The 27,340-nt window shown below is 33.8% G+C and overlaps 1 protein-coding gene across 1 annotated transcript in view; it reads right to left on the reverse strand.

The window, feature by feature from the left end:
• LOC129230586 (collagen alpha-1(V) chain-like) overlaps positions 1-27,340 on the reverse strand; it is a 161,085-nt gene that overhangs the window by 64,075 nt on the left and 69,670 nt on the right. Inside the window, exons 19-31 of the mRNA XM_054864990.1 lie at positions 27,139-27,192; positions 24,834-24,878; positions 24,581-24,634; positions 16,638-16,682; positions 15,135-15,188; positions 14,004-14,048; positions 12,601-12,708; positions 9,918-9,971; positions 9,569-9,622; positions 6,828-6,881; positions 4,780-4,824; positions 3,694-3,747; positions 926-1,024 (exon numbers count right to left, since the gene is read on the reverse strand). Of these exons, the coding sequence (XP_054720965.1) occupies positions 926-1,024; positions 3,694-3,747; positions 4,780-4,824; positions 6,828-6,881; positions 9,569-9,622; positions 9,918-9,971; positions 12,601-12,708; positions 14,004-14,048; positions 15,135-15,188; positions 16,638-16,682; positions 24,581-24,634; positions 24,834-24,878; positions 27,139-27,192 (765 nt within the window). The remainder of the gene's footprint in view (positions 1-925; positions 1,025-3,693; positions 3,748-4,779; positions 4,825-6,827; positions 6,882-9,568; positions 9,623-9,917; positions 9,972-12,600; positions 12,709-14,003; positions 14,049-15,134; positions 15,189-16,637; positions 16,683-24,580; positions 24,635-24,833; positions 24,879-27,138; positions 27,193-27,340) is intronic.

A 27,340-nucleotide genomic window follows, 5' to 3' on the forward strand; every position in this document is an offset into this window, starting at 1 on the left:
AAGTTGAAGGCCCATGACAAATCTTGAGTGATAAAGAAATAATACAAACTTTTTGAAAAACCGCAAGAATTGAGTTTCTGTTCCGATTGAATGAAGGATTTTTTTTAATTTAGAGAATTACAAATAAACCTATTATATGACCTAAATTTAACTAATGTCTCGACCTTGAGGTGCAGTTTTTGAAGTTTTGAAAGGAGTCTTTATGTTTCCGATTGAATTTACAGACATCAGTCCATGTATATGATTATAAGATTTTATTTACAAACGTCCGGCCATTTCTTTGCCTGACAGATAATTCTTGCTACAGAAAATATATCATATCTTCAACAACTAGTTGATATTTCGAAACGTCTGATCAAATATTTTCATGTCAGATTAGTTTCACACGTATGGGATAATTTTTTGGACCATCAGATCAAATTTAGTGCTTATTGCAGATTTATCTGTTCCTTGTTACTCAAAACTGGTATTTTTTTAAGGGAAAAGTATTTTCAACAATATAATAAATAAAAACCAATAAGCAAGTATAAAAACGTGTCATTTCAGTTACGTATTACAGATCTACGAATTACACTGACATCCGCTAAAAGTTTGAGCGAAAGATATTTTTATCACCGTCAATGTAAAAGCAGCATTACGTACAAACGTTGAGCGAGATTCCGTTAAGTAATTTACCACCCATAATTGGATGAGCATGATTCCATTGATTATATCCCTACCCAAAATTCATTGAGCATGGTTCCAATAATTACATTCCTACTCGGATTCCGTTGAGCATGTCTCCGCTAATGACATTCATACTCATGGTTCCTGGAGCATGATTCCACTGATTACATTCCCACTCAAAAGTACTTGAGCATGATTGCATTTACTCATAATGCACAGAGCTTGATTCCTCTGATTACATTAATCATAGCTAACTTACCGGAGGCCCGTTTGGTCCAGCAAACCCTCGTTGTCCTTGGACTCCTTGAGGACCTCTTTCACCTTGTGGCCCCTGTGGACCAGCTTCTCCTGAGCTACCCTTGATAGGAAAAAAAAATACAACATTTAGCGTAGGTAAAAACACAAAATATTAAACTGTTATGTCTTGAACTATGTAACGCAACAAATGAAGAACTCAAAAAAGAAAATGAAGAGAAAGTAAGAATGAACTCTTGAGTTAACTTAACTTAATGAATACATAATTCAAAAACGCTTACGTATCTCTTAAACTGCATGACTACCTTTGGAGGACATTTTTTTAATTTTATTAAATTAATGTTTTATTTTGAAATAAGGCCTAAGACATTGAATCAGTCATAATAACACATAATTTTGATTTCCTATTTTTTTAACTCTAAAATAGCGATTTGTTTTAGAAATATAACACTTACGCAAAACTACTTCTTCGTGTACTTGAAAGTTCTTATCATCAGAGTTAAAAAGCGTGCAGAGCTGCGAAGTTTATATTGTACTAGAGGACTCAACAGACGTTGTTTTGTTCAAACTTTGTAAATTGAAAAGAAGAAAAATTTCAATACACTATCAAGTGTTTGAACCTTTTTGTTGATAAAATTAGTAAAAAGAAAATGTTTTAAGCTGTTTGGTGTCAGAATGCGTGTATTTATTACAACTGGATTTATGTAATGATGCCCACTGAGCAGTTGTTTCATTAACTATTTTTTCTCGCGTACTTGAAAGATCTTCATATATTGTATTATTTGTTCCTTCCGCCATACTCAAAGGATAAAAATCGTCCTCAGATATTAAGTGTAAAAACTAACTTCCCATCTAAAATAAACGGCAAATCCCGCTGCAACATCATCCATACGAAAAAGGATAAAACAATCGAAAGGATATCGTTTAAAAAATGATGGGTGATTCCTGGAATCGCCCATCATGGTGCGAGTCTGGAATCACCCCCTCCTTGGCGCAATTTCCAAAAATTTACAGTAAGATACAGTAGGATTACAGTAACGTGGTGGCTTGGCGAATTTGGCCATAAACAGTAGAGTTGCGGGATTATTTGTTTGCCTTTTAAAGCTACTGTTAATGTAATTTATTTTATTTTTTGTTTATTTGGCAAAATATTGGGTGCGAGTCTGGAATCACCCCCCTCCTTGGCGCAATTTCCAAAATGATAAAGGTAAAAACAGTTCTCTGAATAAGCGAAAATCATTTATCTCCCCCCCCCCCCAACCTCCCGATGTAAAATAAACATATTCTTCAACTAAAATGACTAAACACTCTTTAAAATCCAACAACAATTCTTTGTAATTTAAAATATTTTGCCAAATAAACAAAAAATAAAATAAATTACATTAACAGTATCTTTAAAATGCAAACAAATAATCCCGCAACTCTATTGTTTATGGCCAAATTCGCCAAGCCACCACGTTACTGTAATCCAGCTGATCGGTGAGCGAAGCAAACTCTGACCGATGAGCGGTCCGGTCCTTTGAACGAAAACTTTTAAATCTTGCTCTCTCACTGAGCATTCGTCTCACTATATTTCCTTGCTTACTTAAATAATTTTCAGATATTGCCTGATTTGTTTTTTCCGCCAAAGATAAAAATCTTCCACTGCATTGATTTTTTGGGTACACAGCTACCCCCGCTGTAATTTATCTGGAGGAAAATTAAGTTTGCTTCATCTTTAAATTCCACCGTCTTTTCCTTTAATAATGTACTGATTAGTTTGATAATCCTTAAAGTATTCTTGACATTGGTGCCAAAACTCAGATGGATTTCAGCTGAAAACCAAATGTTGCTAGGTACGGTACTTTCTGATCATTAGGTTAGTGAAAGAAACCCGATTTCTCTTCCGGTACTTAACTTTAAAATAATCTATCATGGGACCTAAAATCGTTGCTTTCAAGAGAAATGAAGGCTTCTCTCTATCTCTCTCTCTCTCTACGTAATATCTATTCTCAATTGACAGGAAATTTCATTACAAAAAGCAGAGTTGGTTTTCTTATTGTCCTTTGGCAACGGATTAAATATTTATTTTAATTCTCGCTCAACAATAGGTTAAAATAAATATTAATCATTTGGGAGGTATAACCATCCAATGTTTAAATTAATTAATTAGCAAAAACGTTTCTGATTCGATTCATCGCGCTTCGAAACCATGCTTGCCACAACTTAATTACACACAAAAAATTTGACCAAAATCGGTCCAGCCGTTTAAAAGCCTTATGGTGACAAACGTCCGCACAGAAGATTTTTATATATTAAGATGCACAAATAAAACTTTTTAAAATTGGTACCAATTTATGACTTAATCTAATAGGAAAACGAGCTGATGTGTGCATCACATGACTTCCTTTTAAACCAATTTAATGATATTTCCCTATTATTGCAATTTTAATGTGATTCAATAGTTAACTCTCTAAATATCACCTACAGTGGCAAATTGAAACCAGATTTTTAAAAAAATCGCCAAATTCGTCGTTAAGTTTCCAACAAAACTTGGCGACCATCTCTATACTTTTAGGACTAAGCTTAAAGGATCTTCCACTTTCTTTTTTAACACTACGTACCTTGAACCATGAAATACCAAGACATCCACAAAATATCCTATAAGTTTCTTAAACATGTTATACTTGAAAGACACGAAACAAAACAAAGCTAAATTTTAGGTTACAAACTGTAAATGAAGGTTAATATTTGGAAAGCTAACAAAGTTGCTGAAAATATAACTGTTCTTACTTTGTCCCCTGGTGGACCGGTCTTTCCTTGCCTTCCTCGCTCTCCTCGATTCCCCTATAACATATTTAAAGGTTATAATCATTATAAAACTACATGTAAATCCAGAAAATCATACAAAACAAACGAAAATTAAGGAAACAAAAGAAATGCGTTTTCACATTTTTTTTGTCTAAAATAAGGTAATGTATATCGCGTGTCTTACGACTACAAATTTATATTACTAAATCAACTTTTTTTTTTCACTGAAGTTTCTTTTTTAAAGCAAAAATATGCAAGAATTTTTAAGAATATCACACAAAATAGAAAAATGTTAAGTATAGCGCAGATAAAAAAAAGTAACGTAATGTTTTTATTATTATTAGTTTTTACAATCATTAACTCTTATTTTACCTTAAATTATTTTTTTCATATTTTGAGTTCAATTGTGTGCGAAATACTGTATGACTTTTTACTTTATGTTCACATTATTTCAATTTATTTTTCTTTCCCAAGTTTTACTTTTAGTGTCCTTTTTTTCTTTATTTTCCTTTATCTACATAACACGCTTACCTTCCAGTTTTATTTTTAACTTAACACACACACACAAACACACACACTATTATTTTTCCTAATTATTTACTTGTTTCTTTTAAAAGAAAAAAAAAACATTATAGAGAAACGAAACGAGAGAGAAATAATTACCCACACCAAATGCGTCATTAATCACGACATTTACTATCCCCCTGCCCGTACTACGTATTAAATGCTATAGTCTCAAAGAGTTTTCCCAAGGTATTCAAAAGCCCAATAACTTGAATCGATTGTTCATTCCGAAGAGCAAGAGCTACACAGTCATTTGAAACAAAAAACTATTGGACGCAAAATTTTAAGAAAAACCTTGTAAAATATTTACAAGGAATTTTATCTGCTTAAAAACTAAATGTTTCTTTAATAATAAGAGTCATAGTAAGATCCTAGTGTTAAGCATCAGAAAACTACAGATGTACCAATTTCTATTTTCAAACACAAGCACTTCTAACGCAAAAATCCACATAATCAGCGCTAAATACTTGAATGGATAAAAATGGCAAATAAACTTCAGCTTACTCTAGGTCCTTGTAGTCCTCTGTCTCCTGGCAATCCTTGATGACCCTGAAAAAGTCAAACATTATTCATTAAATAAGTTTCAAACATTTTTCATAAAAATGCGCTTCATTTTCAGTTTTAAAATTTGGTTTTCAATTTTAGTTTTCAGAGATTTAAAAGGCTCAAAATGGAGAAAAATTTCAGGAAATGTTTAACTTTTATAAACGCTGAAAAAATATTTTTTAAGCAATGTAACTTGTAAAGTCATAGTAAACAACACAGTTCAACACGGTTCTACTTTCTCACGCTTGTTAAAACCTTTTTCCGATGAAAAAAGATTTATTTTCTTTTTCTTGAATTGACACCATTGTGACATTTTCCAAGGTGGGAGGGCAAATATTCAATACAACGAAATATATTGCTCGATATTGCTCCGACTTCGATTTGGCTGCTTATGTATTTTCTGTTTTTCACATTTTCTCATGCTTTTATAAGTTTTCTTCAAAACTCTGGAAGCAAAAAAGCTCAAAAGCAAATGCTTGACAATGTTTTTTCAATCAATAATCAAAACGTTTTACCATCTTCTCAATAGATGGCAGCCGTTGTTTTTAGGTCAACTACAAAACTTAAAAGATCGTTTTTTTTTTCCTTTTCCTTTTTTTATATTTTGTTAGTGGTTTTTTTTTTTTTTTTTTTGAAATAGCAGACAAAATGAATTGTTTGTTTGTTTTTCTCCGATAGGGGAGTAAAAACCTTTAAATTATGCCTTACTTATGACATTTTATGAAGAGCTGTTAAGGAATTTACGGCGTACTGATCAAAAACACCATTGGGAAATAATATATGATTTTAGCTAACATGAGTGCAGTAATTTCATCAACAATTTTCTTTCTGAAATATATCAGTAGTAATTGAAGCCCATACACCATCACAACATTTTAGAGAAAAGACAAAGCTGTACTTTAAACGTTTCACCTAATTTGGCAGTGGGTACAGTCTTAAAATCGCTAATTATTATTAAAATTATAAATGTAAAAGTCAATAAAATATGCATTTAACCCAAGCAAAGATTCTTTCTTTCTGCAACGCAAAGTTTCCCTTTAGTTTTTGTAGTTTTTATCAAGGTTATAACAATTTTTCTTTCAATTATCAAAATTACCATTTCAGCCACTTAAATATAATAATCATTAGTTGTTATTATTATTTTTTTTCTGTTATTTTTGATCCGTTGATCGCTAAAACTTGTCAGTTATTAGTTCTTATAAGTTTTACCTTTATTCGACTTGGTATGACGAACTTGTTTAAATTAGACACTCAATAGTAAAAGTTCCTTCCCTAGTGCATAATACTTTTACCTTTCTCATACCGTTTTTTCATTTCGTCATTACATTTTCCCCCCCATTTTCACCGAGTCCGTCTTTAAAGTTTCATTCGTTAAAGCATATATTCTCAATGCATATTACAAGGAAAAGCAACAAAATACGTAGTTAGTTGTATAAATACTTTATGTTTCTAAAACTCGAGAAGAAATCATCACCTGCCTTGATCGAGCTTGGAGTCGAAAAACAGGTTCAGAATTTAGACCACTTCTCTCTTTACTTTTGCAGCTCAAATCTTCGAACACGTTTTGAACACAGAGACATGTTCGTTTTTTTAGTACACTTTGGAGCATACTTTTTGAAAAAACTTTCAAAACACTTCTGAGACCACTTATTTGGCTCATTGTACTTTTTTTTACAGTTAGGGTACGTATTTGTCATTTTTTTATGATATTGTTTATGTGTCTTCTTTTGTAACACTTCGAAGCACACTTTTTGCAGCACTTACAAAACACTCCTTTGATTATACCATTATTTTTTGTTGCTAATTTTATAGCAATCTTGTGTAGCAGCTGTCAACCACCGCTAAGCAATAAATGGGATTCAATCATTCCTTTTTGTCTACATTCCTGACAACGATTCATTGGAACAAAATTTGTAGTATATAATATCATATTAAAAGATTCTATAAATTGGTTGTTGAAGAAAACTAATAAATAAAAACAAATCAAAATACAAATCATTCCTTACCCTTTCTCCTTTTTCCCCTTTCTTTCCTGCTTTGCCCCAAAATCCTTTTTCTCCCTGAAATAAAAACAAAGGTCAAAAGTATATAAGCACAGAATTTAAAAGAAAACATTTAATATTTGAAATGTTAAAAAAGGTTTTTCCATCAGTTGTATTGCAGGGGAAAAAATCCGAAAGCATTCACATTCCAAATTAAATGTATGCTGTATTCAACTGAGAAAAAGAGAAACCTCAGAGGGAATGTGAGTAGAGAACATTACTTCCTTTTGAATTTCAATAAAAGTTTCACGAACTCTTATCACTTTCTTCATTGTCAAATGATGGGTCATAGCATTTCCCTTTCAGAGATAATTCATTGTCGATCATCGGATGTTTTTGGTTCTGTCATGAAAACTTGAACTGTACTAAACACTAAAGTCACCAACAAAGCGTTAGATACATACTGCCGTTTTTGAATGAAACATGGACAGTAGATTTTACTTCAAAAATACAGGCCAAAAATAGTAGATTTTTAAGTCAAAAAACGGAGGGAAAGCAACAGATTTCATTAAGCAGTAAGTTACCGCCCTTAAGCAGAACTACAAAAAATAAAGAAAACAGCTACACAATCGTGCATTTAATGTGTTTAATGTAATTAATAAATGCAATTAATGCAGCAGATTTTATGTAGAAAATATTTTAAGACAGCTTTGTTAAATAAGTTTCATTCGCTTCAGCATTTAACTTAATGATACTTGAAAAATCTCTCTCAAAGTAATCACAGAATTTTGTTTAAATATTTTCGAAATAAATTTTAACAGAAAATAAACACAAATGTTTATTTACTAGCCATTTAACTGATCTAAATTTCAATCAAAATGAAAAAGATTCAGAATACAGATTGCATTATTCATCACATTCGAAGAAATAGCAGAAAATGTAATAAGTTTTAATGAATAAAATATTTTTAGAGTTACATATTTAGATCCGACCATGGAGAACAATCTTAAAAATTACCGACATGATCGTTGGAACTTAAGGATAAATTAAACAATAATGGTCAGAAACATCTCTGAATGGGGTGATTTTTGGAAATTTTATCATGTTTTGTCGCTTTTGATATTTTTAGCTCTTAGTTTTTAGCAGTTTTTAAAATACTTTAAGCTATTATTTTAAAATGCGAAAGAAAACCATACTTAAGAGGAAAATTGGAAGACAGCCTAAAAAAGTGGGAAACTCTGGTGATGAATAGTTGATATGGCAGGTATGTAAGCAGTGTTCTAAAACAAAACTATTGCTACGGAACGATGAATTGTTACCTGACAATCCGAGATATACATGTTAAATAAAGAGACAGAGAAAAACCTGTGTTGCTGGAAAAAAACCTTGCAATTTCTCTAATAGATATCTACTCTAATGTAAGAATTTTCCTTCCTGATATAAAGTAAAAATTTATCAAATGCAAAACTTAAATAATGTGTCAAGTAAAGGAAATAGTTGGCAAAATAAACTAATGAGCAAAAACTATAAAGCGATTGCTGCAAGTATAATTGTAATGATCAAGTTTTAAATTTCGTAATTGAATGTTGAAAGCATGTTATGAACTAGTCCGCCTACTGACGAGGTGGTAAATTGAATCAACTAGCTGCCTGTCAACTAGTTTTCCGTTGTCTTCACACGAGACAACTTAGTTAAATCAACTTTTCTTCTGATTAGATGAATTTAGCGATTAGCTGCTCCACAGCGTTGTTAAAACTGTACTAATTTGACTCAACTAGTTTACTCGTGTGTAGAGTAGTCGCTTCACAATGTCCCGATTAGTTGAATCAACTAAAAAGTTGAATATGCTCATCGGGATGAAAATGGTAGCTGCACATGTTGTTGTTGTTGTTGCTTATCCTCACTGTCTGACGGAGTCAGACAAGATCCATGATACTCTAAGGAAGTCGAAGACCAAAAGGGGCTTGCTAAAGAGATCCTCCCTAGAGAGTCCCATGCAATCCAAAATGTGAACTGGAGAAGCCTGATGACTAAGGCACTTGGTGCAGATGGCGAAAGTTTTCCTGCCCTCGTTGAAAGTGAAGCACTTGATATGACCACTAGCAAGTCTTGAGAGAGCATTTCGGGTACATCTGTCGGCCAAGTGACAAACCCGGTTTCGATCTCTTGCACCAATCATGGGGGGGGGGGGGGGGTTGTTGTCCACTCCTCCAAAATTTTTGATTTTTTTCGGGAGTATAACTCTGTAAAGGTAAGTGTAGATGATGGAGCTGTTGGAATCCTGGAATCCTCTTTAGCAAGATTATCGGTCATTTCGTTCTCGTGGATGTTCACATAAGAGGGTATTCATTGCAAATGAACATCCTGATTAAGAGAAATAAGCTTCAACTTAAGTAGGAGGGATTTTCTGGTCTTGTCGCCAACAAGAAGCCAATTACTAAGATGGTGGAGAGAACAACGGCTGTCAGACAAGATCCATAAGTCACCATAATCATACTCAGAAAGAATATAGCTTCTAGTCCAAAGTCTACTGCAATCAATTCACTTCTGAAGAAGTGGCACATGTGCATGATGTGACTGTTCTGTGAAGGATTCCGGGCAATTCCTTTATTTTTTTTTATCTGGTTAAACATCCAGATAACCGGTTGCTCGAGAGTGGATGCAAGTAAGTTGTCTCGTTTGGAGGGTGCCTTAAGCTGTCAAAGCAGGTTTTAACTTTAAACGTTTAACATGATCAAGAAAGACAAAATCAAATTGTTTTTTACCTTAGCTCCCGGATGACCTGGGTAACCTGGAAATCCTGGAATTCCTATTTTACCCTGAAGAAGAAAAAAACATATTAATGTACAATTAAAAACTACTTTTTAACATACAACAACGGTAAACTAAAAAATTAATGAAATTTCTGACAGTAAAAAAATACGTTTTTTCTTATCTTAGTTTAGCTAATTTCATAAATGCTGGAACTGTCTAAAAATTGAATGTAAAATAGTCTTATTATTTTTACATGTGATTTTTCGATAGATAAAGCATAGGCAGGGCCTATATCTGTAGGCATAAATAGAATATGGAATAGGTCTCGTATGAACTACAATGTTAAATGAAGATTCTTACCTTTTCACCCGTTGGTCCTGGTGGTCCCATCTCACCTCTAGGCCCTTCAAAACCCTAAAACAAATTAAGCTGTTACACCATAAAATCATGCATTTAATTATGCATATTTTAACATCTGGCATTAAAAATATATTTATGAACTGGGAAGTTATCCAGTATTATTATTACGGTTTTCGGAGCAAATAACACGAACGAATCGAATTATAAGCATAAGTTAATGTTCTAGTAAAAGATTTATTTACAAAAAAGTAACAAAGAATAATTTCACAATTCACAATTAAAATGCAAAAGATGATAAAATATTTACAGCAATTCGAAATACCCCCTAGTAAAAGTGTTGCCTACATTTAAAGTTAAAGTAAAATTCTTAATTGCACTCAAACCTGTTTTTGCGCGGGTTTTTTTTTTTTTTTTTTCTTTTTTTTTGTGTGTGTATGTGTTATTTAGCAGTAATTTTTGTTGCAAAAACTGTTTACTGCTACTCGTAAAGATTTGAACGATTTTTTTTTTTTTTTTAATGTGATTTTTCTTATGCGGTGCCTATCCACCGCACAAAAAAAGGTTTTTGTGTAAGTGTTTAAATGAACGACTTAACGGGAGGAAACTATAATAATGCTCATATTGTCGCCTCAGAGCAACAGTAAGACATATAATCCCGGGAATAACACTAAGATATCCTACTGTTGCTCTGAGGCAACGATATATGAGCTACGAAAAATTGTAATAAGGCTTAACATTCTAGGTCAGTGGTGCCCAACCTTTTCTACCCAATTATCACACCTCATATTAAAGTTATTCTCCTATATAGGCAAGAGCACATATAAAATTTCAAAATATTCAAACATTTTATAAATAACCTAGGACACTACAGAAAAAGGAAAATAAGCAAAAACCAATAATTTTGTTATCATTACTTGATGCTTCTTTCACTAATTGCATCTATTTTTCAAATATCAATTTCTGACTATTTGGCTCCAAATTAGTAACTTGTCACTAATCCAGCTTTTCGATTTGTAGCAAACAAAAACAATTTTAAACAAAACAACGGGTCACAAGGATTAGCTTTGGGGGCTGTTTGGTGACATTATTCTAGGTAATAGTGATTTGGTAATAAGGATTGTGTTGATTCAATGGAAATCTATAGACAACTATCTATAGAACACTTTATAATTTGATGGACGTTGCGATCATTTTCTCCACAAACAGTTTTTAGTGAGATTTTTAATTCAATTACAAAGCATTGACAATGAAAGAACATCCAAAGAGAAGCATGACTGTTAGAAAAACATCGACCTTAATTTAGATCGTTGGGAAAAAATATCTGTGATTTGGAAACATCGACATCAATATCGCACTCTTGCAGAATGTTTTCAGAATAGATATAATACGCAAATGGAGCATCTCAACAAATGATATGTGCTTATGAACTATGAAAAATATGTACAGATTTTTGTTTCACTCATAAACCACGCACTAAAAATATAGTAATTAATAATTTATTTTTTTGCCTCGATATAGACCAATGGGGTGGTTTCCTTCAGTCAAAAGTAGTACTTTTAGTCCCTGAAATTGATAGAATAAGCAAAAACAATAACATGGACCCAGAAAATTCTTTCATTCTCCCAACAGTTACTTTTTAATTAATTTTTTTTTAATGTCCAATTTCTCAAACAAGGCGTGGTCTTGATGACGTCCTCTTTGGCGCATCTTTGTACCGCGTTTCCACGTTATGATAATCAGAAGCGAATTAAATTTGGGCTCTACGCTTGCTATCAACCATATCGTTGCCAATACACGTGAATAAAGATGCGAATTAAATATTTTGCTCAGTGAATGGCAACACAGAATGGCATTTCATCATTTGTGACGTCATCGGCAAGAAATGTAAACAATGAAAGCCCCCCGACTTAAGTAATTTCGTAAAAATATTAAACTTAAACAAATTATTTAAAAAGAATAAAATACTTTTAAAATTTTGGAAACGTCCCCATTGTCTAAACAGAATCAACGTCTCTACAAAAAAAAGAATTTACACTATCATAAAATATTTACAGATCAGCAAGATTTTTGTAGAAACATAGAATATTAGTATGGAACATCTACAGAAGCAGAAGACTGTTATAGAAACATTAAGTATTTATAAAATCTCGAAAGAAAAGGAAATTTGAAATCTATGAAAATAGATAATTTGATTTTATGAAGCGACACATAAAATTCCTATAAAATTTCTACAGAGCATATTTTTAACATCTAGAGTCTAGTTAATGGATATTTACTTATAAAGTCAGTACAAAATTTCTGCTGAATATATTTTACGAAGTTATATTTCATTTAAAATATGGTGCCTTACATTGTATGTTTGATGCTTTGGCGAAGTACTACATATTTAGCAAAGTTTAATACTTCTGCAAAGCGTAACAAAAGAGCTCTTGAAAGTTTTGAACTCAAACTTTGAATGGGCACATAAAGGGGTCTCGTTACTGAATTTTCATCGAAATATAAATTGGTTACGAATCACATTTTTGTCAAATATAATTTCATAACTCATACTTAATGTTAAAGTATCTTTCAGTACGCAAACCCTGTTTTCGTTGTTGGGTTAGTTCAATTATATTTTTAAAAAAAAAACTACATACTGTTAATCACTTAGATGTATTGCACAAATATAGTTTTATTTCCTTACCTTCGGTCCTTCAGGTCCTTCTAAGCCAAGCGTACCATCAGGACCTGGAACACCTAGGTCACCTTTAGGTCCGTAATCTCCCTTTTGCCCATCGTTTCCTCTAGAACCCTGAACAGAAAAGAAAAAAGCATATAAGAAATAAAAGTCAGATAAAAACAATTTTTAGTAGCAACCGTAAAACAGGTTCAAAGCTATAAGCTACTTTAAAAAAAATTCAACGTTATTTGTACAATCAAACCTGGTTTTAGTGAAAATTGGTCGTAACGAGCACTTAAATACAGTAAATTCTCATTACGTCGAATATCAATACAGGGAAATATCTGTTTCACCGAAATAATGGTTTAGCTTCGTTTGAATTCCATTACAACGAGATTCTCCTTACAACAAATAAAATTCGTGGTCCCATGAACTACATTGTAACAGCATTTAAGTGTATAAAGAAAGGCATTGGGAACTTAATTATGTTTTTAAGAAAAGTACTCAAATCTGGCAACATTAATCAGGCCGTAACTAACAGGTATCATCCGGAATTATATTTATAGTTTAGCGTAGTTCGGTAACTACGAATGCAGGAAAGCAAAAAGAAAAGAAACTGGCACTAACTCAAACAGTAACACACAAGGAATTTGAAACTACAAGTATTAGTAAAATGTAAAATAAAATGCCTGCAGACACGTGTTTCGGCGTTACAAGGAACGCCTTTTTCAAAGCAAAAGAAATGAGCTGATGGATAAAATGACATCCGATAAAAGCCGGATGTCTTTTCATCCGTAGAGCTCATCTCTTTTGTATTGAAAAAGGCGTTCCTTTTAAAGCCGAAACACGAAACACATGTCACAAGCAATCTGGAACTTGTGCTATTTGATGTTGTTATTTTTTATTTTACTTTCCGTAAAAAGTCATTTATTTAACTTACAAGTAGTAAGTTCGGTTTAATTATTTCTTTCTCTTGAACGTTAACTAAATCAATACTTGTATAACCTTTTTCGTTCGGAATTGGATGGCTCCGAAATTATATAAATCGGTTTGTGCACATTTAAAAGTAACGCAGCACGCCCCCCCCCCCCCCCCCGCTAATTTTTAATAGATCTTTGAGTAAAGTTAATTTTGATTCATGCCGGTAATGACATTAACCCTTGTAGCAAATATTCTGAGAGCCATTATCGGTGCAGAGCACTAGCAACAGTCAGTATCAACACAGTTGGTAATATAGTATTTTTTAGCTGTCCCATCCGATATGAAGTCTCATTCAATAGCATATTGAAAGAACAATAAATCAAACGCATTATGTTTTTGCATAAATTACTCACATATAAAAATTTAAGTGTCTATTTGCGTTTAACTATGAAAGAAGGGTTGATGCAGGAAAATTTCAAGCAATGAAGGCACAGGGCAAAAATTACCTTTTCTCCTTTTTCACCTCCTTGTCCTCTCAAACCTTGATCGCCCTGAAAAAGAAAAAAAGCATAAAGAATGAAACAAAATAAAAATAAATGTTAGCGTACAGGCGCATTAAAAGGTTATTCTTCTTAAATTCATTTTTAAATAATTTTTAGCGTTTGGATGAATTTTATACTTTTCTACACATAAAATATAGAGAATGGTGCAATAGAATGTCAGTATCTATCGCAATTTGGGAACACTAGTGTGCATGAGCAGTGAAAGATTCAATTCCTAGGGTATGTTTGGAAACAAGGAACGGTCCTACCGGTGCCACCACAAGCGTTTGAAAACGCTTGTCGTGGTGCCAGTGACGTCACTTACTAACGTTTGGAAACGCTGCAGTAGCTTGACCCGGTTGCACCGTGGTCTCTACGTGGTTGGCGAGATTACATGGTATTTATTTGGCCAATCCAATCGTGTTTCAAGTTTTACAATCTCTTTGATTGGAGTGTCATCTATCGCTGAACTAGATCTATCACGCTGTAGCAACGGGTTTTCGGAAACACAGATGTTCTACCGGGATCACCAGAAATATTCCAGTATGGTCATAAACACAAAACTGACCAACCACGTGGTGCGACCGGTGAGGTGTTTCCGAACAGAGCCCTGGTGTATACTCATGTTGAAAAGTTCTAAGGTAAGTGAACCAAAGCTGGCCAATGTTCCTAAGGCAGAGCACCGCCAGAATAATTGAACTAATAGTCAGTTTTATCACAGAACGGTGGTAAGTCATTGTAAAACATGTATCTCAGCGCAAATGGCTGAGTTTAAAGAAATTATCTTGATTTTTCGCCATTTCATTCATTCACTTTTGAGAAGGAACAGTGATAATTTCCAGGTTAAGAAATCGTTCAATATAACCCTTATTTAAATTCTTAGAACTTTAAGTTAAGATACGTTTTCTGAAAGATTATTTATTTCTCTTTAAGTACACTTTTATTTTAATTTACTTTATCTTTAATAAATTTATCAAATAAATAATTTTACATTGTGTAAATTGATAATATGCATGTTATCAAGGTCCGTGTTGCACTATATTAATTTATTTATTAGCATTGTACATTGTTCTGCTATCAACATTTAAACCTTACCTTCACTCCCCTTTGACCAGGAAATCCCATTGGGCCTTGTGAACCTGGTGCACCCTAAATAAAAGAATGATATTGCTAATAATGCATGAATTAAAAAAGTGCTTTAATTTTTACACATCTTTTGACATATATACATTAATGTGCTGCGAAAAAAGAGTGCTTCATATATAAATACCATTATAATAAGAAGTATCAAAAAATAATAAAATCGAACTAATATTCATCAGTTTTAAATTTTTTTACATTTTTATGTTACACTCATAAGGTGTAAGAATAAAGGCTAGTGCCAACGAAAATGGGACAGGCAGAATCTATCAGCATGGTCCCCCGTACGAACCACTATGCGTGGTTCAGCTGGCTGTATGGTGTACTACTGGAGAAATCTCTGTTTTTTCAACCTAAACAGAAGCCGAGTTGTAAGTCCTTAATACAGCATCTCCAGAGGTATTATTACGGAACGGAAGCTTGAAGGACTTCGTGACCACGACAGATTTAACGTGCAACAGTCACAATTAGCAGACATGGAAGATCTTTGACCGACTGGCATCGAACCCTCCCCCCCCCTCCCCAGTTACGAGTCAAACATCTTATTGATCAAACCCCTACGACTAACAGAAGCAGCTGGTAAATCTTAACGTTGGAGAAGCTTAGCGATTGAGAAATTATTTTCTCATCAATCTTAATGTTTTTATCAATAATACGGATTTTACACCATTGCGACCGAGATAAAATCCTTGTTGCTACATTTTAAGCACATCATTGGCATTGAATGGTTAGCTATCGCGTCCTGGTGCATGTTCATTGGCTCACAGTAAACGTTACGTTAACCTTGATAACAATGATTTGCTGACTGTCTTTGGACGTAAAATGGAACGATAATGGGCATCTTCATCTGTCGCGACTTTCTTGTGTGTTGAGCACTTTTAGTACTGCTGAGAGGGCTTCGTTGTAGACTTGAAACAGACATTTGCAGGTTTTTCTCTACAAGAACTGCTTTATTTACGTTTATTTTTCATTTTAACCATATCTTATCTCAAATCATTTAATGTATTTATTTTGCTTAGCTCAGCTTAGATTTTTGAAAATGTATTCAGAAAATCTGAAGCGTAATAATATGGGGCTTCGCCTTTTGAAAACATTTTTTAATAGCTGAAGTTCAGTTAAGATTTTTAAATTTTCTTTAAACTCATACAAAAACTTTTTAAGATTACTGGAGAATAAGTTTAATATTTGAAAACTGTTTTTCAAATGATTTTAAGAACTAACTAAATATAAACGGAATTTTTGGGCAAGAATAATCGCTTCAGTGAAGGTCCGAAAAATCAGCGAACAATGTTTTTAAAATAACAAGCATATCTTCCATAAACAATAATAAGCAGCCTGATGATCAATTCGCATGAATGCAAAAATAATATCAGTTTAATATCTCTCTCTCTCGCTCTTTTGGTGGTAACCATGAAAAATATCACATTACCAAAACATAGGGAAAATAAATAAACGTACCGTATCACCTTTCGAACCAGGAATTCCTGGTTCTCCTGATAGCCCCTGAAACAAACAAAATTATAGAAATAAGAAAAGTATCTAACAACACTATACAGGATGATTGTGAAGATTTGTATAGATTTTTAATTTAAAAAATAGAAGATTCCTTTAAGATAAAACCGATGAATGTCGAAAATGGGAGTAGATTACGTGTTATAAACAATAACAAAACGGAAAATACTAATAACTAACCGAAAAATTATGACTGCAGAAACTTTCAAAAGAAAAAATATTTATAGTGATTTAAGAAAAAGTTCAAATAAATAAGTCAAGCATTTTAAAGGGTTGAAATAAAAAACAGGAACATTTTACTAACTAAGGGAAACATTCTAATAAAAACTGAAAAAATCTCTCTCTAAACTGGCTGCTTCATGCAAAAGCAGTTCATTGGTCACTTTCGATGCATAAATTTTCTCATAATTGTCTTGCATAACATTAGTGTTCATAATGCAATGATTTCAAGACAAGTTCAAAAACTTTCTGAGCATTAGTCACTGAAAATTGTAAGAGCTCAATTTATTCAGTTCTAAGAAATTTCTTTTCATAAGTCAAGCTTTGATAACACAGGAGAACAGTGAGTTTGGTGCCTAGGTATTTGGAACTGGACTTTGTGGCTGAAGTTCAAATATGACATCAGTTTTTGTCCAGAAGCTCACATTTCTCAGATATAGTATTGAAATATGCGTAACACACGGTTAAGTTACATCCATAGATCAAATACAAAACAAAACATGAAATTCTCATTCCCATTGTATTATACAAATAAGCAGAACTCAATTACCAAATAGACCAATTAGGCTGTTGGCTATGGGATCCCGATTTTTAAGGGCCCCAAATAGACTAAAACTGTAGTAGTCTATCGTTTAAGAAAAGAAAAAAAAATTCAGGTACTCTACTTTATTTACCTTTTTTTTTTTTTTACAAATGTGGGACCCTCTGCCTGCCAACAAATATTTTGAATGAGTGGTTTAACTCCTCAATACATCTGAAACCACCACTTATGATTCTCCATTAATGCTTATGTTTATAAGGTTTGACTGCAGAGGACCCACAAAAAATGCTTGTTTAGGGTCACTCTACTAAGATACAACTCGTCACAGATCACCCGAAGCGAATATATGCAAAACATGACGTTACAAGCTGACCTTCATTCGTTGAACCGTTGTTACTAAACATACCAGATATTTACTCCATGTAGTGAATAACTGGACTGCAGACTGACAATAGAGCTATTGTCCGTTTTTCACTAGTTGAGACTTGGCCACGCCCCCAACACGTGGTATCGGAAGATTCTATATGCGTCTTTTGGGGATGAGGCTTCAGACCAACACTGAGAAAGGTTGCAATTGGCCATCGTTATCGCGCTGTAAGAAGACGAGTGTTCTATAATTTTCTAAGAAATTACCTCCCACCTTCTTTCCCGAAAAAAAGGTGTGCTACTAAGACAATTGTTCGACTTAAAAGTATTTTAAGATTTGCAGTGTATTTCTATACGTTTTGGGTTAATTTATCATTGATTTTGCGAAGGAAATCCTAAACTTTCTGTCTTTCACGCTAAGTAAACATTTTCTGAAAACACGGTGAACAGTTGCAGGTGAAATTGGAAGGAAAATTTTTCCTTCTATTCTGCTGAAACTTTCACAGCTCTCAAACGTGGGTTTTTCATAGGTATTCTAATTATAAATCTCTAATCGCATATTGTTAACTTTGCTGGTCAACCATTTCTCACCTTATTTTCGATCCGATTTTCTTCTTTAAAGCGTTTATTAAATATTACACAGTGCTTAGGGATAAATGAACTACTTTTGCAATATTTCGAACTGTTTTACTTCGAATATAATGAAGAATTAATGCGTTTTCGAATTGTGTTTGTTGTTACTTTGTGAATACGAGTCATTTTTAAAATAATACGTAGATTTGTAAAGTGAACAAGCAAAAATTAATGCCAAAAAATATTTTTAACTATCACCGCATTGAAAAAATAACAAAAAGAAAAAAAAAAGAAAGAAAGAAAACGACAGACGATAACTTTAATTTCGAATTTTTCTGAAAATATTTCTCTGTCACCTCATTTTTGGCCCATTTCAAACAGCCAATATTTTGTAAAAAAAAAAAAATGTTGAATTGATGTAATCATGTAGAGACAGTATGAAAAAGTATTGAACTACTATTTCGATTCCTAGGCACTTCATTTTTAACCATACACATTTAAAGCCTACGAACAATTTTGGAAGCCTCAGTAGGTAAGTTGCACTCTGTGTGACACATTTCAATACTTTAGTACTATTTTTTTTTCCCAATATGGCTTTTATTCTTCAGAAATGAAAAAAGGAACAAAACAAAAATTAAAGCTTTTCACATGCCAATATGGTTATCTACAGAATAATTGAATAAGTGCCTGAAACAACGTTTTATGTTACTGTTTTAACCTATTTATTTTTGTAAATACGAAAAAATATACATGCTTTTTTTATTCAAGTTTTTTCGATTACTCTAAAAGTAATTCAGTTCTTCCAGTACTTTTATGGAACAGCGTTACGTGTGGGGATCATAAAATAGGCAAAAGTTTGTTATTCGTATTCTAATACAGATCCGAACAAGGACGGACACAAGGGAGGGGCGATGGGGCGACCGCCCCTTCCTTGAGTCGAGATGCAGAACTCTTCCACGGCATGTCTTTGATACTGAAGTTGAAAATTCTTTTAGCCTATCTTCAATAGTTTGACGAAGCTCTTGCTGTCTGGAAAATGAAAGTGTAGCACATATCTTATTCTTAACACATTACTGATAGAGATCTGAACTTTGTATAGGAAGTATTTCAAAGTTCCAAAAACTCAATTTTAGAAGATTTTAGATGATATTAAATGGGGTTATAGGGTTCAAGGGCTCTTCCCAGGAAAGTTTGGAAAATTGAAGTCCCCCCTCCCCCCAAAAAAAGAGGAACTTTAATGGGACACCTTTGATGGCGTTAAGGTAAGGGATGGGGTTTGGTACACTCCTCCGCAATTTTGTAGAAAAGGAAGTCCCTCCCCTTCCCAAAATAACTGAAATGAGACGATCTTTCATGGTGTTTGAAAAGGGGGGGGGGACGGAGGTTTGCGAATTTATAAAAGGGTAAGGGTGTGAAATCAATCGCCCCCTCCTTGAATAGTTTCTGGATCCGTCCTTGGCTCTGAATGTAAAATGCGTTATTTTTATCAAGAAACGTTGCTATAGTCAACCTATTCAGTTGTTCAACATATCCCACACTGGCAAGGAAACTGACTCAACCACAAGAAAAAAAAAACAGCAATGGAGAAAATTAAGGTTTGACGCAATAGTAATTTTAAGTGATTTAGTCTCAAACATTACAATATGCGCAGTCAACTTATTATGTGATGTTTATTAATTAGTTTTTGAAGTATAGATACATAATGCATACTTTAAGCTCGAAAAATATTCTTCCAAATTATGAAATTTTAATGATGTGTCATTATTGATGAAATCGTTTCTACGCCCCCCCCCCCCCCCCCCCCCCACCATTTTGGTGAGCTAACTTTGCGGTTTTTGTGTCGAGAAAAAGCACTAAATTTAGATTTTAAATCAATAGCCGGTACGGTTTTCCCAGATTTTGAATTGTGTCACTTTCCTTGCCGGAGTGCAATATGATTCTTTATTAAAAACATACATGATCATAAACAAATTGTGACTAAAGCTATCCAGGAAGGAGGGGGGGAGCCGGTCTTTTCCTTTAAAACAATTGTTACTGCGATTTTGGTGACTTAGAGCAAACCTAAGGAGTCGTTCACAAATGATGTCACGCTTGAAAGGGGTAGGGAGAGAGGGTTCGGTTCGGGGTTCATGAACTTCGGACAGTTCGTCTCAAGGGGGAAGGAGGGGATTATAAGAAATATGACTTCACATATTTTGGTCCAAATAAAAGCGTTCGTTATAGCAATATGTTCACCGAACATTGCGTGAGATGTGACGAGGGGAGAGGCTAAAGTGAAGTGTAACGTTCTTTATGGACAATCCGTGTTTACGTTAGGCTACTGTGTACTGAAGTGTTATAACTAACTTCGTTTCTGCCTCCCCCCCCCCAGAAACGAAGTTGGTTACCTCCCCCCCCCCCCCCCGCACAGTGTGGCATAGTGGGCAAAAATCCACCGAACTCGCGGGTTTTGAGCTAGGATCTTCTATTATGGCTCAAAATGCGGCAAATTTCTTCGACTATTTCGTAGTGGTGCTACAATTTTGAATTTCTTAACCCCCTAAGCCCCGCAGAGCTCAGAATGGACCCAAGTCGCGATTTTGAAAACTAAAAAGCATGACCATATTTTTTCCCTGATATGTGGCTCAATGCTTAGTATAAATCGAGGAATTGGATGATAAAACACATCTTTTGATCGCTGCCGGGTATTTAGAAATACTTTTTTCCACCGTATAAGTCATTAAAAACATGATTTTTCAGGTTTTTCCGTTGAAAAAAAAATGTGTTTTAACGGTCTTCTCACATCTCCCGCGCAAGAACAAATATATATTTTAATTCTAATCTACAAGTTTTCAATCATTTTCCAAAGTTCAAAAGGTAAAAACCTCCCTAAAACACCGAAAAATTGCTCTAAGTCCGAATTTCAGCTCCATATCCTACCATTGTCCACGGGAATACATCTGTGCAATAGCGACAAACAGCTTATTTTATATGTATACATTTATGGATATACATTTTGAGAATAAATCGTCTGCGTTCGAATTAAGACCTTTACATTTAGAATTTCCGAATGCTTTTGATGTTTTTAAGAAAATTTAATGTATTAAAGAAGCAGTTGAGCAAATGTGTAGACGCAAAATTAGTATGTTTGTTTGTTTCCTCGGAATAATCGTAATCTTTGAATTGTAACTGGTATGTTCACTCTTTTATGCAAGTGTTTTTGTTGAAATTCTAACATAAAATGTAAAAACACATGTTAAAATTTTAATGTGTTTTAAACTAAACAATCAATGCTCAGATGAACCCTTTTAGCCCCAGTTTTGTTCCTAACAACGTAATTCATAGGTTATAATACAGCTAAATTTAAGGTAGGGATGAAAGGATTAATGAAATTATATGATTTTACTTCACTCTATTTAATTTAAAAAACAAATATTTACAAATATATGTCCATTAGCTTTCACTTTAGAAGTATGAAAAACAGTAAAGACATGTTATTTTAACTTTATTATAAAGTTTTATTGAATTTATATTAAAATTTATGTTGTTTTGTTGGTCTTACACTCAGAAACTGATTTTTAAAAAATGTAATTTACATAATTTGTATAAATACTTATACAAACAGAGGACAAAGTTTTCTATTTTGCATACTTATGTAAAAGAGTGAACTTACCTGCCATAATTTAAATATTCCGATTAATCCAAGGAAACAGACAAACATACTAACATTGCGTCTACACATTTGCTCAACTGTTACTTCAATACATTAAATTTTCTTAAAAACATCAAAAGCATTCGGAAATTCTAAATGTAAAGGTCTTAATTCGAACGCAAACGATTTATTCTCAAAATGTATACACATAAATATATACATATAAAATAAGCTGTTTGCCGCTATTGCAGATTTATTCCCGTGGACAATGGTAGGATCTCGAGCTAAAATTCGAATTTTGAGCAATTTTTCGGTGTTTTAGGGAGGTTTTTACCTCTTGAACTTTGGAAAATGATTGAAAACGTAGATTAGAATTAAAATTATATTTGTGTTTGAGAGGGAGATGTGTGAAGACCGTTTAAAAACCATTTTTGCAGCGGAAAAGCCTGAAAAATCATGTTTTTAATGACTTATACGGTGGAAAAAAGCATTTCTAAACACCTGGCAGCGATCAAAAGTTGTGTTTTATCATCCAATTCCTCGATTTATACTAAGCATTGAGTCACATATCAGGGAAAAAATACGGTCATACTTTTTAGTTTTCAAAATCGCGACTTGGATCCATTCTGAGCTCTGCGGGGCTTAGGGGGTTAAGAAATTCAAAATTGTAGCACCACTACGAAATAGTCGAAGAATTTTGTCGCATTTTGAGCCATAATAGAAGATCCTAGCTCAAAACACGCGAGTTCGGTGGATTTTTGCCCACTATGCCACACTGTGCCCCGCCTTGAAAATACTCGCCCTGGAGGTAGTCGTCATCTCTTAAACCGGACCCAACCGATGAACCTATAATTTTAAAACAGTATTCAAACCAAAGACACTTTTTATAACGCATCGCAAATTATTACATATTTCTAAACATGAATATTCATGCAATACTTAGAGAAATAGCCTTGATTTTAATAGTCAATTGCTTTAAATATTTCAGATTGATTTTTTATTGTTTTCTCATTTACTTTTATTTCTCACATGTGTAAATCATTTCTGGAACAATTGCCCAGTCCCCGCCTTTGGTTCAACCAAGTTTTTTTTTTGGGGGGGGAGGGGGGGGGGCAACTTTTGTTCGAATAATGTTTTCATGATTTTTCAAAAATAGCTGCTACTGTAGATCTACTGACTGTATATCCGCTCTATATGATCTGAAATTTTGTACAATCCATACAGATGCATCAAAAAGACCCAACCCGTAAGAGCTACTGAGTCATCCCCCCCCCCTCAAGAAAAGGGAGAGGGAGATGGAGAGAGATATTAAGTCTTCAAAACGAACGCAACCCTTAAGCATTTCAATGCCACAGTCTGTGTGGCAATGAAGTTTTCCTGTCCCCCCCCCCCCTTTTTTTTTTCATCAGCGCACTTGCAATTTCGAATATAGGACGTGTTAGTGTTTAAAAGGATATCGTTCAAAATTCAGAAAGCCTATCCTTAATAGAAATGTTTCATTCGGAAAACAAAATACCTTACTTTTTTTTGTAAATACAATATTTTTGTTCTGAAATTTTCAGTTTAAAAAGTGTAGATTCCCCGTAGACGATAATTACGCGAAGCTAGAAACGAAAGGAAAGAACACAAAGACATTTTTACAAATTTAAATGCCCGCCAAATTTAGGGTTGTCTCAATTGAAAGCGGTAGCGATCACCCCCGCGCTAAACTTTGCTTTGCTTTCGGGAAGGCGTTCCGAAGTCTCTTCTCCTCATGAACGCACAATAATATGCTCTTAGCAATATTTGTTTCATAAGCTTATACTAGCTTTTGAAGCCCACAAAATGAAGTTAAACAACACATTTTGGGGGAAACAGCAGCACTTATCTGAAAAAGTAGAGCTGCTAAAGACAGAATAATTTCACATTTCGATTTAGGGCCCCAAACGTATCTAAAATCAGTTCTCAAACTCTGGGCACCATTACTTTGTTTCCCTGTGTAATTTTACGTGCAGCTAAATCGTTTAAGTCACATAAAATAAGACACTGGATATGCCTAACCAAGTCACCAAATATTTTGAATGCTACTAAAACACTGCCAAGGTCCCACGTGACGAAAAGACATGGAAACTGCCCAAGTAACCAAAGCTTTCATAAGCAAATGAGTTACTTAATGAGCTAAATGCAACCAAAGCATTAGTAAGATCGCGAGTAACAAAGTAACTTGAGTTTGCCATAAACGTATTGAAACTTTGTACAGAATAGTCAGTGGGAGAATCAACTGAGTCATAAAAAAGTAACACCTAAACAGTAGATCTCAAAAAAAAAAAAAAATGTGTGTACTAATAAGTTATTAAAAACTGCAAATGTGACTGCAAATACCCTTTCGTTCGCAAGTCACTTTTTTAAAGCGAATTCCAGAATGCATATACACGACTGAATTCTTATTTTCTAAAGAATATATTTCTGATTAAAACTTTATTTAATATAGCTCCAGAATTTACTTTCAGTTTTACTACTAATTTGTTGTTTATTTTCTCATTCATTTCTTTATTTTCTTATTTCTTCTGTATAACTTACTGGTAAACCGTCAGCACCAGCTAAACCAGGTAGACCAGGTTTTCCTCTTGGACCCTGAAATAAAATCAAATTTTTTTATAAAAGTTAACCAATTTTAGTTTGAAAACTATTTAGATTCATGAAATACTATGAAGCATTACTAATGAACTTGCAGAAAAGTTTTTATAAAGGGTTTATAGAAAAAAAGAAATTGCATAAAATTTTTCCGATATTAAATTCCAGAGTTCATAAAAATGAGTGCAAAATAACATACCTGTAACCCTTGAGGTCCTAGAGGTCCTTGTGGTCCAGGAGGGCCCTAAAATGGAAAAAAAAAACAGAAGGCGCATGCATTAATTTTCGCAGTAGCTTTTGTAGTGTATTCAAAAACTATAGATAAAAAGAAAAAAAATTAAAAAATTAAAAATTAATTTGAACTTTGACATCTTGAATTCAAATTATGTTTTTCGCAATCACGAGTGTGTGTGTATGTAGGCGTGTGTGTTTGTGTGCGGGAGTATGTGTATGTGTGTAGGCATGTGTGTTTGTGTGCGGGAGTATGTGTACGTGTGTAGGCATGTGTGTGCGTGGGTAGTTGTGAGTATGTGTGTTTCTGTCGAGGGTGCTATGTGTATGTGTGGGTAGTTGTGTGTATGCGTATGTGAATGCGTGTGTGAGTGAATACGTGTGTGAGTGTATGTGTGTGTAGGTGTGTGTATGTATGCGTGTGTGTAGGCAAGTGACGCAACTTGGAGACGGTTTTCGCTAGAGGAGCAGCATCGTGAAGTGGCCGGCCGAAGGTGGTGCTGCAGAGGGAGGCGGGGGGGGGGAATAAAATCATAGGAATTCAAAACTCTCAAGTGAGAACAATAAGCAATCGTGATTGCTCAAAAAACAGCTATTGCATGCAACTGATTTACAAAAAACGGCAACATAATGTTCAATATATTTATCTTTATTGGTGAACATCCTAATCGTTTCATGCATAGTTTTTATTTTCAAGATGAGAAAAACCAAGCGCCAATTATCTTAAATGTATCCATCATTACCTTAAGAACTGCATAGAGGTAATTCCCATTACAATTATTAACAGCCTCCATACATCTTATTAGATTGATTATTTATCGAGGTATCTCTAAGGTTTGGCACATGATCAATGAATATGCATAATACAAATAGATTTAAACAAGATTCCTACTCAGTCAGTAACAACCCTTCTTGGAAAACTTTAAAATGGTTAATAGATAGAGTAAATGAAATGCTGGCTGAAAGAGCGTAAATGAATGTCGGTACATGACCTTTCCTTGACAAAATTTCCGTATAAAACTTATATTCATTTATGGGACAAGATGGATGCCCAATGATCTGCATAAAGATTTAAATTGTACTCTCTGAGCTGACGAGTAAAAATGCTAAGATATTTTAATATGTTTATAAGATATCGTTATGTATGTCTGGATGTGATTGATGTCCAATCATATTCGAAAAGACTTAAGTTGCACATTTCCTGCTAACTAGTACAAATTTAGATATTTTAATGCTTCTATTTTAAGATATCTGTATGTATTTGAATGTGATAGCTGTCTAATCATATTCGTAAATATATTAATTGTTGATTCGTACGAAAACCAATGCATCTATGTAATATTTTCAGTATATGACGGGATATCGTATAATAATTGAAAAGTTCTAAAACGTAGGTTCTACATACAACCAGAAATTTCAATGAAGTATCTTTTGAAACTTCAAGATATCAGTCTGGAACTTGTTAGAATTCTCGATGCATATCTGCAGAAAATTCAACAGTATATTTTGCAAGAAAGCTTTCTTCAGCAGCTTTCAGACTCAAGCAAGCATACTGCACCTCTAAACGGTTGCTTATTGATGATATTCTCAGGGGCGTTTTTTGAATTAATGACGCTGTACTGAACCTGCTTAGGCTTTTCTGGAAGGCGTTAAGACAGACATAACTTCTTAGTTGCTTATGTATAGCAAATTTTAGCTCTTTTGTCGATGCATAGAGCTATGAGTAGCTCAAATGTTCTGAAATCTGCAGCGCAGTCAAAAATGGGAATATAACATATGCCACATCTATACCATTTTATTAGCATCGTGTATACATAGATACCTGTATTACCTAATACCAGTGGCATACATAGCACCCCCGAAACCCCCCGGTAAGGGAAGGGGCGCAAGAGGTATGAGGGCACATGCTTTTATAGCTTTTAATTTTATGCCACAAATCTAAGATAGGGTACACTTATAAATCTTGCAGGGGTGGGAGGGTGCACCGAAGATTGCCTACTACCCAAGAAAGGAAGGGGTGACAAATATCTCCTAAATATACATGAAAAGTCGAGGCAATATCACACCAGATATCTAAATGTTTGAACTACTTTAATATTTCATAATCTTATCTTTCTTCTTTGGAAACATTGGAGGGGTACGCGGATACTTTATAGGTAAGTCATGCACTTAATGAAGCCTTATTAGTTTCCCCGTTCAATATCTTTTAGATATTTTTGTACTAATGGTTGCTGTGTTAGTTTATTCAGTATGTATAACATTTTATAGCTTACCATAGGTCCGGCGGCCCCAGTTTGCCCTGGCTGTCCTGGTTGACCTGCAGGGCCCTAAAAAAAGCATTGTTTCTCATTACTAAGTCAAAACAAAAGGCAATTGGCAAGAAATGTTAGTATTTGTAATGTGTGTGTGTTTATTTCTGAATTCAGCAAACAGTGTTTGACAAATATAAATTGGAAACATATGCACATGCAGGTT

Source organism: Uloborus diversus, chromosome 9 (genome assembly GCF_026930045.1).
Source record: "Uloborus diversus isolate 005 chromosome 9, Udiv.v.3.1, whole genome shotgun sequence".
Taxonomy (NCBI): domain Eukaryota; kingdom Metazoa; phylum Arthropoda; class Arachnida; order Araneae; family Uloboridae; genus Uloborus; species Uloborus diversus.